At 49.2% G+C, this 19,094-nt stretch overlaps 1 protein-coding gene across 13 annotated transcripts in view; it reads right to left on the minus strand.

Annotated features, from left to right (window-relative positions):
• The window catches only part of GATAD2A (GATA zinc finger domain containing 2A), a 98,514-nt gene that overhangs the window by 55,333 nt on the left and 24,087 nt on the right, over positions 1 to 19,094 (minus strand). For all 13 annotated transcript variants that reach the window (XM_086408159.1, XM_086408147.1, XM_086408153.1 and 10 more), the window contains one exon: positions 3,875 to 3,963. In XM_086408159.1, coding sequence (XP_086264285.1) covers positions 3,875 to 3,889 — 15 coding nt within the window. In that variant the 5' untranslated portion in view covers positions 3,890 to 3,963. The remainder of the gene's footprint in view (positions 1 to 3,874; positions 3,964 to 19,094) is intronic.

Raw genomic sequence — 19,094 nt, forward strand, 5'->3', positions numbered from 1 at the left:
ACCAAAAATATGATTCCTAAAAGCAGTTAAAGATTTTTTCCTAATTCTTACCTTTATGGCATTATCTCGTACCTTGTGATCAAAAACTACCATTTTTCCAATTGTATTTATTTATGGCCGCACAGGGTCTTTGCTGTTGCACGCGGCCCTTCTCCGGTGGCAAAGCATGGACTCCAGGCACACAGGCATCAGTGGTTGAGGTGCATGGACTTAAGTCATCCTGCTGCATGTGTCCCCTGCCTTGGCAGGAGGATTGTTAACGCTGGACCACCAGGAAGTCTCCAAAACTACAATGCTTTAAAGCCATGTAAAATAAATCCTCTGAGAGGTTAAATTACCCACTTGAGTAACAACTGGTATGTACCTAGATTCATTTCAGCTTGCTTTTGCGTATGGCTTTTAGGGGTTCCTCTCCCCCAACATGACATAACTTTATTTTCTAATTATATAAAACAAGCATCTGGTGCGACACAGAAAGGAAACCTGGAGGAGTCTCCCAATAATCCTATCCTCTTTTCATCATGCCTCTGGAGGTGACCATGTAGTTCATCTATGGTTTGTATATCCATTCTAAAAAATAAAATAAAAACAAATACACATTATGTCTCCATCCCACCCCTAACCTTTTATCATGGGGAATGAAAGTGAGTACAATACATCTACCCTTCAGTTTGTTATTGTTTCTACTTAATTCACCCTAGAAATCCCATCACAGTGACATGAAGCCATCCCTTCTTTCCCTCAGGGGCTCAGCTCCGCCCCGCTGGCAGACCCAGCCCCATCAGTCCTGGCCCCAACTGACAAACAGCTAGGTGAGTTCCAGATTGCTACTTCAGAATGTTGTAGAGAACAGCCCAGCCACAATCCTTACTTTTGACAGTATCTTCAGGATCCTTTTTGAGAAGTGAACTCACTGGAGCAAATCCCTCTCTGAGGTGTTGCGAACCTCCCAACGCAATATACGGTGGTGCCCGGTTCCCACCAAGAGAACAGTCTCCACCTCTCGAGACCAAGGGTCAGAAGCGTCCTAGGGAAGCTCCAGTGAGCACTATTCCCAGTACTGGGAAAAACTTGAGTCTCTTTCCTGCCTCGCTTACAGGTCATCTGCATTTGCTTTTCCCTGTTTGTTTTTCTGCACGTCGTACCCGTTCTGGTCCTTAACACCAAGCATGAGGCCAGTCTCTGGGCACACGAGCAGTGTCTGCAGCTGCCAAACGACAAGACACCTGACTGGCAGAAGCCAAGGGTAGACACCGATTCCATGAGCCCAGGCAAGCAGACCGACCCTCAGTGTGCACACTGACAACCACGTACAACGCGGGCTGTGGTGTGCGGGCTGTGTGCGTGTCGGAAGACTCTCCAGGACGCGGCCCCTCTCCCGCCTTGCTCTTTCTCCATGCCCACTGAGTCCCAGGCAGCAGGATTGAGAAGACCCCAGCTGACCACAGGCCACGGTTCAGTGGAAAGTGGAACAATCAATCAATCAATCTGTTCGGCTGACTTACACCCATGACCAAAAGTACACAAGCTGATGTATTTATACATTTTTTAAAAATAATTGCTCAAGGGTGCTTTTGCCTGTTTGACATTGACCATCACCGGCCACCGCCATCTGCAGACCGTATTTTCCCATCAAGCCCTTCACACAGCAGGTACAGAGAGGCAGGACCACAGGGAACACCTGAGGTGGCTTCCAGAAATTCCCTCCCAGATCCCCAACCTGACTGCTTTCTAATGCTATGGCTATGTCTTCCTTGCTGGCCCTGTGATAGGAAAGGAGGAGTTTTCTTTCATTCATTCTCTCACCAAGAACTTATTGCTCGGACCATGTGCTTCCCAGGAAACAAGGTGCCAGGCAGGGACTTTCCTGGCAGTCCAGTGTTTGAGATGGTGCACTTGCACTGCAGAGTGCAGGTTCAATCCCTGGTCAGCGAACCAAGATCCTACATGCCGAACCATGGTCAAAATTGAAAACAAAACAAAACAAAGGGCCAGACAGGTATGAGGTCATCCAGCCTAGGACCTCAAAGAATCCTGAGCCAGCCCTCTGCCTTCAGACAATGCCCTAGGCTACTAGACAAGTGATGGTCACTCACCTCACCCTGGGCTGCAGTGAGACCTTTTCTAGACATAAAGTACCATGAATTTTAAATGCTAACGTTCAAAGAAAGCCTGCTGACAACCATGGGCCAAACCCACTTTCTAGGTGGCCAGCCTACTGCACGCTGCCACCAGCACCAGGTAATGAGCACCATTAACACCAATGATCCTCAACTAGCTCTAAGAAACCGGCACAGACTCTTTGAGACATTTTCACCAGAGCTATAGGGTCCCTGGGTAGGGCTGGGGGGGTAGGGTGGGGGTGTAAAATGGTGCAGCTGCCATGACAACAGTCTGGCATTTCCTCAGAATATTAGACTCGTGATCCAACAATTCCACTCCAAGGTGCACGTCCAGAGGACCTCAAAGCACACCTCCACAAATCTGCATGCATAAATCTTCACAGCACTGTCATAGTTACCAAGAGGTGGGGATAGCCCAAATTTATCCCAGATGATAATAGATAAACAAAACGGAGTCGAGCCATGCAATCGAATACGCTCACCCACAAAAACAGACGAAGCACTGACTCACGCTACAGAGTGGACGAACCCTGAACCCTGAAAACATGCTAAGTATGAGAAGTGAGACGCACAAGGTCATATAGACTGACTCCATTGATAAGAAATGTCCAGAACAGGCAAATTCAGAGATATAAAGGAGAGGAGTGGCTGCTGGGGGCTGAGGAAGAGGGACTGGAGATGGACTGCTAATAGGTATGGGGTTTTTTGGGGGGTGAGGAAAGTGTTCCCTAACTACACAAAGGTGACATCTGCACAACTCCTGAACACACGAAACACCACTGAATTGTATACTACACACGGGTGAATTAGATGATATACAAATTATCTCAATTAAAAATTTTTAAACACCAGGAAAATTTATTTTTGCTGGGGAAGCATTCTGGAAATGTTTTCCTGACCCCAGGATTACTTGACCATTCCCATACTTTGTTGCTCTATGTAGGTAAGAGCTGAAACCTCACAAACCAACACCCAACCCTTGTCACATGTCCTGCTCACCCAGCAGAGGTGTCCCTGCAGCCAGGTCTCGCCCCATGCGGTTGTGCCACTGTTTCAAGGGCATACACCCCTCGGAAAGTCACCCGCCGGCCGGCCTACAAGAGGAAGCGGCTCACTGACCCAGGAGGAGGTCTCCAAGGTGTCTTCATCTTCTAAGACGTCTTTCAGTCCTACCTTCTCCAGTTAAGTAGCCCTGGCCCAAAACATCACTAGCCAGACCCTGATAGTAACAGACAAAATACTACCCGGCTCTGGGCTCGGTCCTGTTGGGTCCTAAAAGCCCTGGACAGTCTCCACCTGAGACCCCAAAGCAGTGGGGGGGATGGCTCAGTTTCCCCACAGACGCAGAGTGCAGGAAGGTCAATGCGCTCCAAGCACGGGTGGTTAAGGATAAACTCTAATCGTGGCATTGGAAAACCACAGGAATGGCCAGAGGGCAAAGGCCACCTGGCCAGGATTATGCTCTGCCCCTGATCCTCACAGAGGACGGCTCATTCTACTGCGGCCTGGGCTTTTCAAACAAGTGACCTGTGAGACATAAGAAGAGAGCAAAAGGCCATCCGGAGAAGGCAGGGCCTGGGCAGCCCCGAGGAGATCTCCCAATGTGCAAAACCCGAGGTGCCGGCCTTCTTCCCTCGCTAGGAGGTGGCCATCAGCTTCCGAAGCAGTGCTGTGTCAATGTCCAAGGACCTGAATGGGCCTATGGGGTAAGCCAGCCTCCATTCCACAGATGCGAGATACCTTGCACTCACCTGGCTTCTGGGCATGGGACAGCGGTCCTACCAGCCGGCCATGGTGGGAGCTATGTCAAAAGGCAACTTCTGTCAACGTGCTGGCCAACCTAAAACAAAGAACAGAGGAAGAAACATTGAGTTTCCAAAAAAAGTTACTGGTACATAGTGACAATTTTAAATGTCTCCAATCCCTGGAATTACACAGCAAAATTCTAGATTTCAGCCAGAGCTCTGTGACTGCACCCTTCCACAGGAGGGCAAGCTGAAGAAATCAATTTCTATCAGTCTCTGTCTGTATGACCCAGTATGGTGCACTAACCAGTCAACACGAAGATCTCAGACACGAAAGATCCCATCTTAAACAATATGGATAGAGACAATAGGTGGTACACAACCACAAGCCAACATACTGAACACACAAAAAACGGCTCAAGGTTGTGATTATAATAGTAATGACATTAACAGCAAAAACAGACATACTAGCATTTAATAGATGTTCAGTAGTGAGTTCCAGGTACTACGTTAAAATTCAGTTACCTCTTTGAATCCCCTGGACAGTTTCAGGGTTAAGTTACAAAATCATTCCCATTTGACAGCTAAGGGATCTGACATATGTGATATTCAGGAACTTGTCCAAGGTCACCACATCTCCCTCTTCCGAGGTGACCTCTCCCCTCTCCAGTCCCCACACCTAAACACAGACCCCAAGAAAACCACCCACTATTACAGGCAGGGCAGAGTTTGCCCTCATGAAGCTGGGGACATGAGGTGCCCAAGGATGGATAAACTTCATCTGCCACAGGGCAACTAGAAGTTTTACCCAGGGATCAGCTCTAAAAGGCTTACACGGCCCAGGCAAAAAGGGGCTGCCTCGTTTTACAGACCCAAAAACTAAGGCTCAAGAACGTTCAGGAACTCTCCCAAGGTCACAGAGACAGCATGAGTTTCCCTCCTTTGTGAGGTTAGATGTCCAGTGCAATGGGCACACAGGCTCAAGCCAGGGAACCAGCCAAATCTCAGCCTCCCCGGCAGCTGTCAGTTGTAGCTTGCCAAATATTGTCAGTGTCACCTCTGCTGTCATTCTTTGCACCCACATGACTACCAGGAGCTCACTCTGGTATGAAACCTTTATATTTAAACTGGGGTCACAGAAATTCACAGCTCATGGATGTCGAGAAACACTCCCACAGGAGAACTTGCAAAATAAGCAAACATCATATGGAAAGACCTTTGGGCACCAAGGAGCACACAGAGCCCTCCTCAGTGGGGCCCAGAGCTGGCTACAGCCACCATTAGGGCTAGCTCCTAGGGAGAGGGGCCCTTTCTGTCACTTTTTTAGACCCTATTCAGTCTGGGAAATGCAGTAGATACCATTAATTCCCTGGAGCCAACACCTCTCTCTGCCTCGGAGAGGGAAACCTCAGGAGTAGTCCGGGGCTTTTCCAAGCACCTGCTCTCTTCAGGATCATGGTCAATATACAAAAGTCAGAGGTATTTCCACGCAATGGCAACAAACAATCAAAATTCAGAACTTCTGTGGCGGTCCAGTGGCTAAGATTCCCTGCTCTTAGGGACCAAGTTTAATCCCTGGTCAGGGAACTAGATCTCACATGCCACAACTAAGACCCTGCGCAGCCAAATAAGTAAATACAGTTTTTTAAAGCCCAAGGCTCGGACTGCCCTGCTGGTCCAATGGTTAAGAATCTGCCTGCCAATTCAGGGGACACAGGTTGGATCCTGGTCCAGGAAGAACCACACGCCAAGGAGCAACTAAGCCCGAGCACCACAACTACTGAAGCCTGCACGCCTAGAGCCCATGCTCCGAAACAAGAAAAGTCAGCACAGTAAGAAGCCTGTGCGTCACAACCAAGAGCAGTCCCTGCCCACGACCAGAGAAAAGCCTGTGCACAGCAACAAAGATCCACCACAGACAAGGAACGAGGTAATAAATCTTTGGGGGAAAAAACAAACGCAAAGCTCTTAAAAAAACAGTAATAATAAAGCATAAATGTAAAATACCTAAGGATAAACCTGATTTTTAAAAACATGGACAAGACCTGTAACCTGAATTACAGTAAGATGTCACCAAGATTAGTGAGAGAAAACCCAAATAGAGAGATGACTATTCCATGGATCAGAAAGTTGTCAGTTCTCCCCTAAATTGATGCAAAGCCCCAATCAAAAATTTGCCAGCATGTTTCGCTGGGAAAAAAACAGGCTGATTCCAAAATTTATATGGAGATGCAAAAGACCTAGAATAATGAAACACTGAAAATGAAACAAATCTGGAGACATACCATCAAGTATGTAACCAAGAGCGTGACATGCAGGTAAAAGCAGATGAGCAGATAAATGAACAGAACACACCCACGCTCATGTGGACAGATGATTTGCAACACCCAGTACCCCAACTCTGAAACCATAAGACACACTGGACATCTTCCTAAGGGGCGAATGCCAAGTCCCTTAACCTGCTATAGTAGTGCACACAGTGCATAATGGACACTATGCAACATATAAGACGTTTTCAGGTCATCTCAGACTTTCACCCTGAACCACAACCTTCCCCACTTTCAGTTCAGTTGCTGAGTCATGTCCGACTCTTTGCGACCCCAAGAATCGCAACACGCCAGGCCTCCCTGTCCATCACCAACTCCCAGAGTTCATCGAGACTCACATCCATTGAGTCAGTGATGCCATCCAACCATCTCATTCTCTGTCGTCCCCTTCTCCTCCTGCCCCCAATCCCTCCCAGCATCAGAGTCTTTTCCAATGAGTCAACTCTTCGCATGAGGTGGCCAAAGTACTGGAGTTTCAGCTTCAGCATCAGTCCTTCCAATGAACACCCATGACTGATCTCCTTTAGAATGGACTGGTTTGATCTCCTTGCAGCCCAAGGGACTCTCAAGAGTCTTCTCCAACACCACAGTTCAAAAGCACCAATTCTTCGGCGCTCAGCTTTCTCCACAGTCCAACTCTCACATCCATACATGACCACAGGAAAAACCATAGCCTTGACTAGACGGACTTTTGCTGGCAAAGTAATGTCTCTGGTTTTTAATATGCTATCGGTCATAACTTTTCTTCCAAGGAGTAAGCGTCTTTTAATTTCATGGCTACAATCACCATCAGCAGTGACTTTGGAGCTCAAAAAAATAAATCTAACACCGTTTCCACTGTTTTCCCCATCTATTTGCCATGAAGTGATGGGACCAGATGCCATGATCTGAAGTTTTCTGAATGTTGAGCTTTAAGCCAACTTTTTCACTCTCCTCTTTCACTTTCATCAAGAGGCTTTTTAGTTCCTCTTCACTTTCTGCCATAAGGGTGGTGTCATCTGCATATCTGAGGTTATTGATATTTCTCCCAGCAATCTTGATTCCAGCTTGTGCTTCCTCCAGCCCAGCGTTTCTCATGATGAACTCTGCACAGAAGTTAAATAAGCAGGGTGACAATATACAGCCTTGACATACTCCTTTTCCTATTCGGAACTAGTCTGTTGTTCCATGTCCAGTTCTAACTGCTGCTTCCTGACCTGCATATAGGTTTCTCAAGAGGCAGGTCAGGTGATCTGGTATTCCCATCTCTTGAAGAATTTTCCACAGTTTATTGTGATCCACAAAGTCAAAGGCTTTGGCATAGTCAATAAAGCAGAAATAGATGTTTTTCTGGAACTCTCTTGCTTTTTTGATGATCCAGCAGATGTTGGCAATTTGATCTCTGGTTCCTCTGTCTTTACTAAAACCAGCTTGAGCATCTGGAAGTTGACGGTTCACATATTGCTGAAGCCTGATTTGGGAGAATTTTGAGCATTACTTTACTAGTGTGTGAGAAGAATGCAATTGTGCGGCAGTTTGAGCATTCTTTGGCATTGCCTTTCTTTGGGATTGGAATGAAAACTGACCTTTTCCAGTCCTGTGGCCCCTGCTGAGTTTTCCAGATTTGCTGGCATCTTGAGTGCAGCACTTTCACAGCATCATCTTTCAGGATTTGAAATAGCTCCACTGGAATTCCATCACCTCCACTAGCTGTGTTCGTCGTAGCTTTGTTCGTAGTGATGCTTTCTAAGGCCCCCTTAACTTCACATTTCCAGGATGTCTAGGTGAGTGATCACACCATCGTGATTATCTGGGTCATGAAGATCTTTTTTGTACAGTTCTTCTGTGTATTCTTGCCCCCTCTTCTTAATATCTTCTGCTTCTGTTAGGTCCATACCATTTCTGTCTTTTATTGAGCCCATCTTTGCATGAAATGTTCCCTTGGTATCTCTAATTTTCTTGAAGAGATCTCTAGTGTTTCCCATTCTGTTGTTTTCCCCTAATTCTTTGCATTGATCACTGAGGAAGGCTTTCTTATCTCTCCCTTGCTATTCTTTGGAACTCTGCATTCAGATGCTTATATCTTTCCTTTTCTCCTTTGCTTTTTGCTTCTCTTCTTTTCACAGCTATTTGTAAGGCCTCCTCAGACAGCCACTTTGCTTTTTTGCATTTCTTTTCCATGGGGATGGTCTTGATCCCAGTCTCCTGTACAATGTCACAGACTTCATTCCATAGTTCATCAGGCACTCTATCTATCAGATCTAGGCCCTTAAATCTATTTCTCACTTCCACTGTACAATCATAAGGGATTTGATTTAGGTCATACCTGAATGGTCTAGTGGTTTTCCCTACTTTCTTCAATTTAAGTTTGAATTTGGCAATAAGGAGTTCCTGATCTGAGCCACAGTCAGCTCCCGGTCTTGTTTTTGCTGACTGTATAGAGCTTCTCCATCTTTGGCTGCAAAGGATATAATCAGTCTGATTTCGGTGTTGACCATCTGGTGATGTCCATGTGTAGAGTCTTCTTTTGTGTTGTTGGAAGGGGTGTTTGTTATGACCAGTGCATTTTCTTGGCAAAACTCTATTAGTCTTTGCCCTGCTTCATTCCGTATTCCAAGGCCAAATTTGCCTGTTACTCCAGGTGTTTCTTGACTTCCTACTTTTGCATTCCAGTCCCCTATAATGAAAAGGACATCTTTTTTGGGTGTTAGTTCTAAAAGGTCTTGTAGGTCTTCATAGAACCGTTCAACTTCAGCTTCTTCAGCGTTACTGATTGGGGCATAGGCTGGATTACTGTGATATTGAATGGTTTGCCTTGGAAATGAACAGAGATCATTCTGTCGTTTTTGAGATTGCATCCAAGTACTGCATTTCGGACTCTTGTTGACCATGATGGCTACTCCTTTTTTTCTAAGGGATTCCTGCCCACAGGAGTAGATATAATGGTCATCTGAGTTAAATTCACCCATTCCAGTGCATTTTAGTTCACTGATTCCTAGAATGTCGACATTCACTCTTGCCATCTCTTGTTTGACCACTTCCAATTTGCCTTGATTCATGGACCTGACATTCCAGGTTCCTATGCAATACTGCTCTTTATAGCATCGGACCTTGCTTCTATCACCAGTCACATCTACAACTGGGTACCGTTTTTGCTTTGGCTCCATCCCTTCATTCTTTCTGGAGTTATTTCTCCACTGATCTCCAGTAGCATGTTGGGCACCTACTGACCTGGGGAGTTCCTCTTTCAGTATCCTATCATTTTGCCTTTTCATACTGTTCATGGGGTTCTCAAGGCAAGAATACTGAAGTGGTTTGCCATTCCCTTCTCCAGTGGACCACATTCTGTCATTCCCCACTTTACCTCACAGCAAATTCAGTCTTTCAAGACGCTCAGATTAAAATCTGGTGTTACCTTCTTAATCAGTTTACCCATCATCCAGTCCATCAGGAAATCCTACTGATTCTGCTGTCAAGCACATGTGGGGTCCACCCACCTCTCACACCTCCACTGGCCACACCATCCTCCAGCAGTAGGGCGGAGGTCTGCAAACTGGAGCTCCTGCTTTTACTCCTCAGCTCAAAACCCCCCGAAGGCCCTGCATTCTCACTCAGAGTGAAGTCCTGTCCTCTCCTGATCCCAGAGGCATGTCCACCCCACCTCCCAGTCATGCTGGCCTCCAACACACCATGCACTCTTCTGCCTTGGGGTCCTTTAAGATCTTCAACAAAATCCCAGATATGCTATCATTTTAAACAATCAAGTCTTCAGTTTGCAGCCCAAGTTGAAAATGGCCTTTGAAGACATAACTACCATACAATAAGCCCTAAATGTCAACAAATGCCCAGTCCATATTCGGCTTCACACGATTTCTCAGAAATGTCTGTATACAGTCTGTTCCAACTGTACTTGTTAGACCATTTGTGCTAGCTGCTCTCTCTGCCTCAATCACTCTCACTCCGAGGACTGACTCCTCCCTTTACCCCCAAATCACTGCTCAAATGTCTCCCTCAAAGAGGCCCACCTTGCTCACTCTGCCCCTTCTCTTCCACACCCCAAGCCCTCCTCAAACTGCACACAACATAGTTACCATGTCTATGGACTTTCTCAGAGGAAGAACAAAGACGCCACAAGGAAAGGGGTATCTGCCTGGGGCCTAATTTCATTTCAAGCACCTGCAGCATGTCTGGCACTCAATAAATGTTTATGGAATGAATGAGCAGAGACGGTTTAACACTAAAGGAGAAGGAATCAACCTGAGGAGTTCATAAGCAATCACCCCTTGATACAATTAGTGCAAAATTCAGGAAGGAGCAGAAACCAAGCAGAGACCCCTTAGCACCAACAGAACTGGGAGCACCTCTCTAAAAGAAACCGTAATCAGTTTTCACGGATATATCCTTTGGGCTGCTGTGCCATTGACCCCACATTAGCCGGGGTTTAGAGAGTTTTTACTATTTTTATTTCCAACCCATACATTTAAAACAGTATCGAGTAACCCTTAAGTACACAATTACCAACTCATAAGAGACTCTTCCGCTCCCTTGAAAAATCATTATGGTTTGGCTCTGACCCTGCACCTAGGTACTCCACTTAACATGCACACACTCAACACCCCAAACCTTCGACCTACCCGAACGATTTCCCAACCTGAGGGAGATCTCGCTTGGTGAGGAGGCAGTGACTGGTGATTTACATGAAATCAAGCCACTGCACTTCAGGGAATAGAAGCCCACTGCTGCCACTTCCTTTCCAGGTCAGGCAAGTGAGGTCCGCGCCCTTTGAACTTGAGGTGAGGAGGCCCCGGCCAGACACTGGCTGCTGTCTAGGGAGCTCCAGTGTTCCTCAGAGACACTGAAGTTGCAGTGCCCACAGCCAGCCCAGGGACAGCTCTCAGGGGCCAAGGGCACCTGCCGGGGAAGCCTGGGCTCTCTGAGGGGCTCCCCCGAGGGCCACAGCGCCCCTTCCGAGGCCTGGTCCTGTGGAAGCCTCACGCCTCTGGTCTCCTCCTCAGCACTGTCTGCACTCAAACACTTGTGCTGCCTCTGAAATTCCTCAGTTGTGTCTCATCCAAACATTTAACCACCCTAGCTCCAATCCAGGCCCAAGAACATGGTATTAAACCCAAAAAACCGCCAAGGTGAAACCCAACAATCCCATTCACTGTCTCCCACCCCTAGGTCCAAGCACCACCTCCGGAAACAAAGGGTTACCCTAGACCCTTCTGCCAACAATTGAAGCAACTGCACTGCTACTTGTCAAGGAGACGAAATCCCCAGCCAGCCCTATGAGAAAGGGAGAAACTGAGGCAGGCCAACAGTGGATTACCAGAGGGAAGCCCAAAGGTCACACTGCTCCAACATGTGCTGCCTGGCTAGGGAAAGATTAACTTGGCTCAGAGTCAATTCCCTAATCCAGGATCACAAACTCCGGCCTGGGCCTGCTCTAGGAAATGGGTTTCCTAGGACACAGCCGCATCCACCCGGGGTCAGCCTGTCTAGGGCTGCTTTCGTCCACAGGGCAAAGCTGAGCAGCAGTGACAAAGACAACGTGGACCCCAAAAGCCAACGAGACCGAGCTGGTGGGCTCCGCTCAGCATTCCCGGGACAGAGGTGACTCGGTCAAAGCTGCCTGCCTGAGACAAGATCAGAGCGCAGGCGCAGCGAGGGTGTGCTCTGGCTCCACACCCCCCGGGACCAAGCAGTACCTGCTCTCCCCCAGGCCCAGAGCCTCATTAACCCTGTATCCCCACAGAGGCAGGAAGAGCATGACTAGGCAGACTGGAGAGGGAGACTCAGCCCCACGAGGGCCACGGAGCTGACAGTGAGGCCAGCTGCACAAGCCTATCCTTGGCAACCAGAGCTGGACGATCTCCACCGTCAAGCCAGAGCACCCACTGGGGTAACAAGCAGTACATGCCCCCCAGACCTCTGAAGGGCCCCTGCCTGTCCCCCCTCAGCCACAGCAACCATGGCCTCACCAAGAGACAGACTGTGTCCCCACACCATCCCTTCCTGAAGCTCCTTAAAGCTCCCAACACCTCACCACAGCCTTTAGGACCCTGTCTGTTTAGGCAGGCGACCCCAGGAAGTCACCTGGCATGCACGTATGTATAGGCATGCACGTACGTGTGGGTACATACACTATACTCCTGCCTCCAACCACACCGGTCTTGTTTCCTTTACCCACCATATCTGCCTTCCTCTATGACCCGGACTTTCCACATGCTATTCTCACTCCTAGGAAAGTACTTCCTTCCCCCAACTCATCTGTCAGACTCAAAACACGTATTACTCAGAAACCCTCTCCCTTTCATCCCCAAGGGTTAAAACCCCATCACTTGGCATGGCTGACCTTGACATCTGACAAGCATCCCACTCGGTTCTCTCCTCCAAACACTCCACGTACCACAAGAGGAAGGGCTCTTGTTCATCCTATCCAAGGCCCAACAAGGAATGCAGAAGAGACGACACCACGGCATTCTACGCCGGTCACAAGCACCCAGCCACTGCGCTCTCGCCACTGTGCTCAGGCGCCGAGCCGTGCCCAGCTCTTCTGTGACCCCATGGCAAGAACACTGGGCTGGGTAGCCCTTTCCTTCTCCAGGGGATCTTTTCAACCCAGGGATCAAACCCACGTCTCTATGTCTCCTGGATTGGCAGGCAGATTCTTTACCACTGAGCCACTTGGGAAGCCTGTTTTCACCACCAACTTGATGGAAAAACATAACAATATAAATAACATTAGGAATAAACAACACGTGGAGACAGGCAAGGCCACAGCATCGCCACAGCCCCTGGGGGCCAGGGCTTCTCGGGGGAGGCGCTCCCGCGACTCCCTCACACGGCTGTTTGGCGAAAGGTGCTTGGAAACTCCCACAGTCCTCACTGGCCTTGTGTCAGAAGCGCCTCCCTGTCACTGCTGAGAAGTGAGCGCTACCCCAGCACCCATTCACCAACATCCCCTCCCTCTTTCTTATGGCCAAAACTCTATTTTGTTGTAGTTGTTCAGTCACTCAGTCAACGTCCAACTCTTTGCAACCCCATGGACTGCTGAAAGCCAGGCTCCTCTGTCCACCCCCTCCCGGAGTTTGCTCAAACTTACGTCCATTGTGTCGATGAGATCTTCTAACCATTTCACCCTCTGCCGCCCCCTTCTCCTTTTGCATCCCTTCCATCCCTGGGTCGGGAAGATCCCCTGGAGAAGGAAATGGCAACCCACTCCAGTATTCTTGCCTGGAGAATCCCATGGATGGAGGAGCTTGGTGGGCTACAGTCCACGGGTCGCAAGGAGTCGAACACGACTGAGCGACTTCACTTGAAAAAATACCATCAACAATCTTTCCAACAGACCTATGCCCTCCTGAAGACTTGACTCCACAACCCCCCTCCTCTCTCCTAAGCATTCTGGATATCCCTCCCTTTCACACCACCAGACCACCCTGATGATGATGGACAGAGTCCTCCTGATGAATCACACACAACCAACTGCTCGGTCCCGACTCTCCTGACAACTCAAACACTCTGGGGCCAAATCCGACTGTGCCCCTGGGGGCTCGCCTACCCCTTAGGACTCAAGATCAGCCTGAGGACCAAGCGACAGAGCCTGGCTCCAGGCAGGCTCTCCAACAGAAGCAACTAGTTCTTTGACTATGATTACTGCCGTTCCTCAAAATCCTAAGCCTCCTTATAATGAGGGTCCTTGGAGAAGGCAGTGGCACCCCACTCCAGTACTCATGCCTGGAAAACCCCATGGACGGAGGAGCCTGGTGGGCTACAGTCCATGAGGTCACTAAGAGTCAGACACGACTGAGCAACTTCACTTTCACTTTTCACTTTCATGCACTGGAGAAGGAAATGGCAACCCACTCCGGTGTTCTTGCCTGGAGAATCCCTGGTGGGTTTCCGTCTATGGGGTCACATAGAGTCACACACGACTGAAGCGACTTAGCAGTAGCATTTCAGTGTCTTCACGCTCACTCCCTAGCAGCTGCCCAAGCAATCCACCTTGCAGGTGCATTCAAAACATCAGAGAAACCACCTCCCCCCATATTTAAAATGCACAGGAATCAAATGTCCACCTCTAGACAGACCTGAGACTAGTGTTTGAAGGGTTTAGCATTAGTGCGTTACGTTATGAAAGGACACCCTGAAGAAAATGTCAGTACAAAAGACGAAACAACTTCGGTGTTGGCAGCGAGGACCTACGAACCCGAGTCCCCCTTGTGTGCACGCCCGTAAATACGCGCCACCCTGAGGGGTTCTCTGACAAAGGGCCACGGGAAACAAGGGGTACCTTCAGCCTCTTCAGGCACGGGGGGGGAGACCTCAGGTGTTCCAGGACACTGCCCCCCTAACCTCCTGCAGACCCCAGTCCTATGTCACCCCACCGAGGGGAGAAGAGCATCCAGGCCCCACCCTCCTAGGGACCAAAGAACACCCACGGAATCATGCTCCCAAGATGATGTTACAATGAGCCTTCTAGAACTATGCGTATCTTTTTAAAGCCCCTAGTATCTGACATAAGGCAGACCATCAAAATGGGAGTGCCTTTGTTCATTTCTCTCTAAGCTAACATTTGGAGGATAAAAATAATGCTCTCATAAAGATGCAGGATATTTCTATATTCACAAAGGTTCCCTTTTGTTTTTCTTCCTCAATGTGGTATTAATAAAATATATGTAACACTGACTGACTTAGTCATTTTTCTGGTCTTAGTCATTTGAAGTGCACAGTTTAGTGGCATTAAGTACACTCACACTGCTGTGCAGCCATCAGCACCACCCATCTCCAGAACCCCTTCACCTTGCAAAACTGAAACTCTGTCCCCATTACACACTAATCACCCATTCTTCCCTCCCTCACACCCCGTCCAGGCACCCACCATCCTACTTTCTGTTTCTATGAATCTGACTACTCTATTTTTTTTTTCTTTTTTTTTTTTTGAATCTGACTACTCTAGGCATCTCATTTAAGTAGAAATCATGCAGTACTTGTGCTTTATTGTCTGGTTTATTTCACTCAACACAACGCCTCTTCCGAGGCAGAACAACATCATTCTAACATTTTGAGGCCTGTGTACAGAACAAATCCCATGGGGCTGGTATACCCACAGCTACAAGTACAATTCTAGAAACTTGCTTCCCAGACCAGGCCCAAGTCCCTGACATGCTTCACTATCACTCAGTCCTTCCCTCCACTCCCCAAATAAACTGCACAAAAAAATACTGGCAAGGGCTTCCCTGGTGGCTCAGGAGTAAAGAATCCACCTGCCAATGTAGGAGACACGGGTTCGATCCCTGGTCTGGGAAGACCCCATATGCCATGGAGCAACTAAGCCCATGTGCCGTAACTACTCAGCCCACACTCCGCAACACGAGAAACCACCACAGTAAGAAGCTCAAGCACCACAGTTACAGAGTGGTGCCCACTTGCCACAACTAGAGAAAACTCACACACATCAACAAACAGCGTAGCCATAAAGAAAAATAATTCTTTTAAATTGCACAACTGATTAGAATGCTGCAAAGTTTCAAAAAAGAAACCACAATGGCAACACCCACCAGTGAACTGTGGCCCTGCACTGGGCTGTGCTTACTCGCTCAGTCGTGTCCGACTCTTTGCAACCCCATGGGCTGTAGCTCACCAGGTTCCTCTGTTCGTGGGATTTTCCAGGCAAGAATACTAGAGTAGGTTGCCATGCCCTCCTCCAGGGGATTTTCCCAACTCAAGGATCAAACCTAGGTCTCCTGCACTGCATGCAGATTCTTTACCATCTGAGCCACCGGGGAAGTCCTACACACAAGCCTGCACTACACAAGCCAATTAAAAATAAACAGAGATGACATGAACATACACCGCATCTTCCTGACAACGTACCCGACAATAAAGGTATGCTCAGAGAGCGTCAGGATAGAGGGGTTTCTAAGGGAGGGTGTTTCAGGGGACCGTCCAACTGTCCACTGCCCCCAGCCCTTACAGGGTAAGTGGAGCCCAAGATGGAGAAGCAGAGCCCCCAAGGTCTTAGAGGAGGCGGGCAAGAGGGGAGCGGGGCGACACCCACTTCTGTGGCCGTCAGTGCTTCCTCCTCACAGAAGGGCCAATGCGGAGAGGAGGTGCCTCGCTGGCTAGGAAGAGTCCTGCTCCACTCGGCCAAGAAGCCAGCATCTGGGGAGCAGACAGGAAGGAAACTGCACTAGGGACATGGACACCTGGAGCAGCGGCTCCAGGAGAGAGGCACCGGGGCCCCTCCCCTACCAAGGCTTCAGGAGAGTGCCTACCTCCAGGGGTGCAGCGGTGAGACCAGAATTTTGAAATATGCTTTGCTTTGTCCTCTGCTGCAAATCGGAATTTTCCTTGGTGGTAGACTTTAGTCTACACTGATGGGCTGTGAGGTACAATGCAAACGCCATGTGAATCTCTGCCTTAAGATAAGAAGTCCAAAGAACCTGTGGGCTGTGCCCTCAGGGGGACTTTGCCTGTACCTGAAACTCACCCCAGAGTAAGCCAGGGACCCCACAAAAGGCAGGACTCTGCCACACAAAGTCCACATCCAACACTGACTGAATGTCTTTGCTCCATTTGCAAACAGCAGAGTGCCTGCTTGGGTCGGGCTCTACGCCAGCCAGCAGGCACACATGGCACACACAGAGCCTTCACACGGGTGCACAAGCACAAGCACGTGGGCACACACACCAGCCAGCACACACTTTATCTTCCAGGCAAAGGTACACTTCGAAGCTGTCAGTTGTTGAGAGCACAGACCACACATTCTAGAGAAACACGGTGCTAAGTGGCCCCAAGGAGCCCACAAGTCCATCTCGTCCCAATGACACAAGTCCTGCCAACATAAGCCAACCTAAGCAAGAAATCCTCTGGGAAGTCGCTTCGAGTCCCAGGTTCCCAGCCCTCCCAGACCAAAAGGGGTGAAGAGGGGGGAGGAGGAGGAGTGCCAGGGAGGCAAGAGCGAGGTGTCCAGTCACCTCCCCTTTACTGGGCGCACCTTGCAGGACCCCTCTGGCCTCCTCCACGGCCCACCCCACTGCCATGCTCTGTCACCAGCCGCCTCACACAGACCTAGGTCCCAGTCACTGCAGCTCTGTCCCCAAGGCCCCAGTGACATGACTGCTGGAAGTGGGGGCTCCGCGGTCCCCCGTGGTCCAGGACTCCTTCCAGTGTTCATCAAGTTTTGGTGGCATGGGAAGGGGAGGGCCTGACTCTTCATTGACAAAGCCACCGCTGGGCACACAGATTCAAACCACTGCAGAAAAAAAAGCCCACTGCTGACAAAGGCGGGAACATCCAGAGAACCACCTTTAGCACACTGACAAGAGATTTTGTTACTAAAGGAGGAAAAAAAAAGTGTAACAGTGGCTAACAATTATTAAATTCTTTATTTGGTGCCAGGCATGGTGCCAGTACTTTACATGCCTGATTTCATTTAATCCTCATAACCACAGAATGAGGTACTACCAACGCTACCCGTACTCCACACAGGTACCGCTAACACTACCCACACTTCACACGGGGGGACCGCCAACGTCACCCACACGTCACACCGAACACTTGACAGGTGAGAAAACAGGCTGAGAGAAGTCATGGTGATTGGCCAGGGTTACAGGGTTAAATGGGGATCCAGACCCAGGCTCCAATCTCAACCATGACACCTTGGGGAGCAGCCTGTCTCTAACTAAGGCCATCCTAAGGCTGGATCCTTCCCAAGGTTCTGGGAGAACGTCCTAAAGCAAAGGTCAGTACAACCTCCGTTCCTCTTAATAGAGCACACTAACTTAACCCTTTCCTGAATTTCAGGAAACCTCGCTGTGCAAACCCCATTCCACGAACCATACAGCAAATTCAGGGACTTATGTGGGTCTTCACCTTCCATGAGAGGCACTAAAACCCTCGGAGGGTGCTGAAGCACAGATTTCCAAGCGCCTACCTGCCAGGGTACACACAAGCTAAGGGAAGAGGACCTGATCAACACTGCCAGCCCGGGCCGTAAATATAAATGAAGACCCTTTCGTCTTTTCCATTGTGTGAGATGTACACATACGCCAACCACACTCAGCATCCACCAAGCAGACCTGGGGCCCGCAGAGAGGACTCGTGCAGACTGAGCTGCTCTCCTTCCATCGGAAGAGCAAAGTGCTCACAGTGGGCAGGAGACAGAGCAGACACAGACCGGGGAAGGAGACAGGTCCTCTGGTCACTGACTCGGCAGTCTCCCCAGCCCACGGAGCATGGAGCCGGGGGCAGCCCGGGCCCTGAAGGGAGGGATTCCTGAGGTGGCTGGAGGCCGGGATGCATGCTGGCCCGCCCAGCTCTGTGCACGAGGCACCAGTCTGATGCCCTCAGCCTAACTCTCCTGATTCCTCACTCCCACCCTTAACCTCAAAACTGGGACCCCTGGCCATCATCAGGCAGATGCCACTCTCAGAACCAAGTCATTCTTTCCAAGGGCCAAGTCTCCAAGGCCCCCTGCCTTCCTGCGTCCACAACGCCTCCCTACTCTCAAAACCCGTACTGTCATTTGGCAGGACATCCACCTGTCTTCTTCCCTGAACTCTGCCAGAAGAGTCAGGATTTGAAAGCATTTGAGCAATGCATGAAACAGGGTAACTTTTTCAAACTAGAAAGTAGCAGCTGTTGGAAAAATTCATGTGGATGTTTCAGGGAAGTGTCTTAATCGCTCTAGGTCTGTCTGGAAAAGTGTCCAAAGCCTCAAGCTGGAAAATTCTCAGACTTTAGAAAATGCTGATTACCAACCAGCTCTTGGGGCACAGGAATCACACTGAGCCTCTTCTTGGTCCCTCTTAACTACTACAAAGCTCTTTCTCAGACGAAGTTAAGGGCCGTGTCCTCCTAATTTCAATCCACTCATCACTACTTCACTCTTGGGAACACAGCAGAACAAACTG

This window comes from Bos grunniens, chromosome 7 (assembly GCF_055505025.1).
Source record: "Bos grunniens cultivar Pamir isolate PY7600 chromosome 7, Bosgru_T2T1.0, whole genome shotgun sequence".
NCBI classification, from domain to species: domain Eukaryota; kingdom Metazoa; phylum Chordata; class Mammalia; order Artiodactyla; family Bovidae; genus Bos; species Bos grunniens.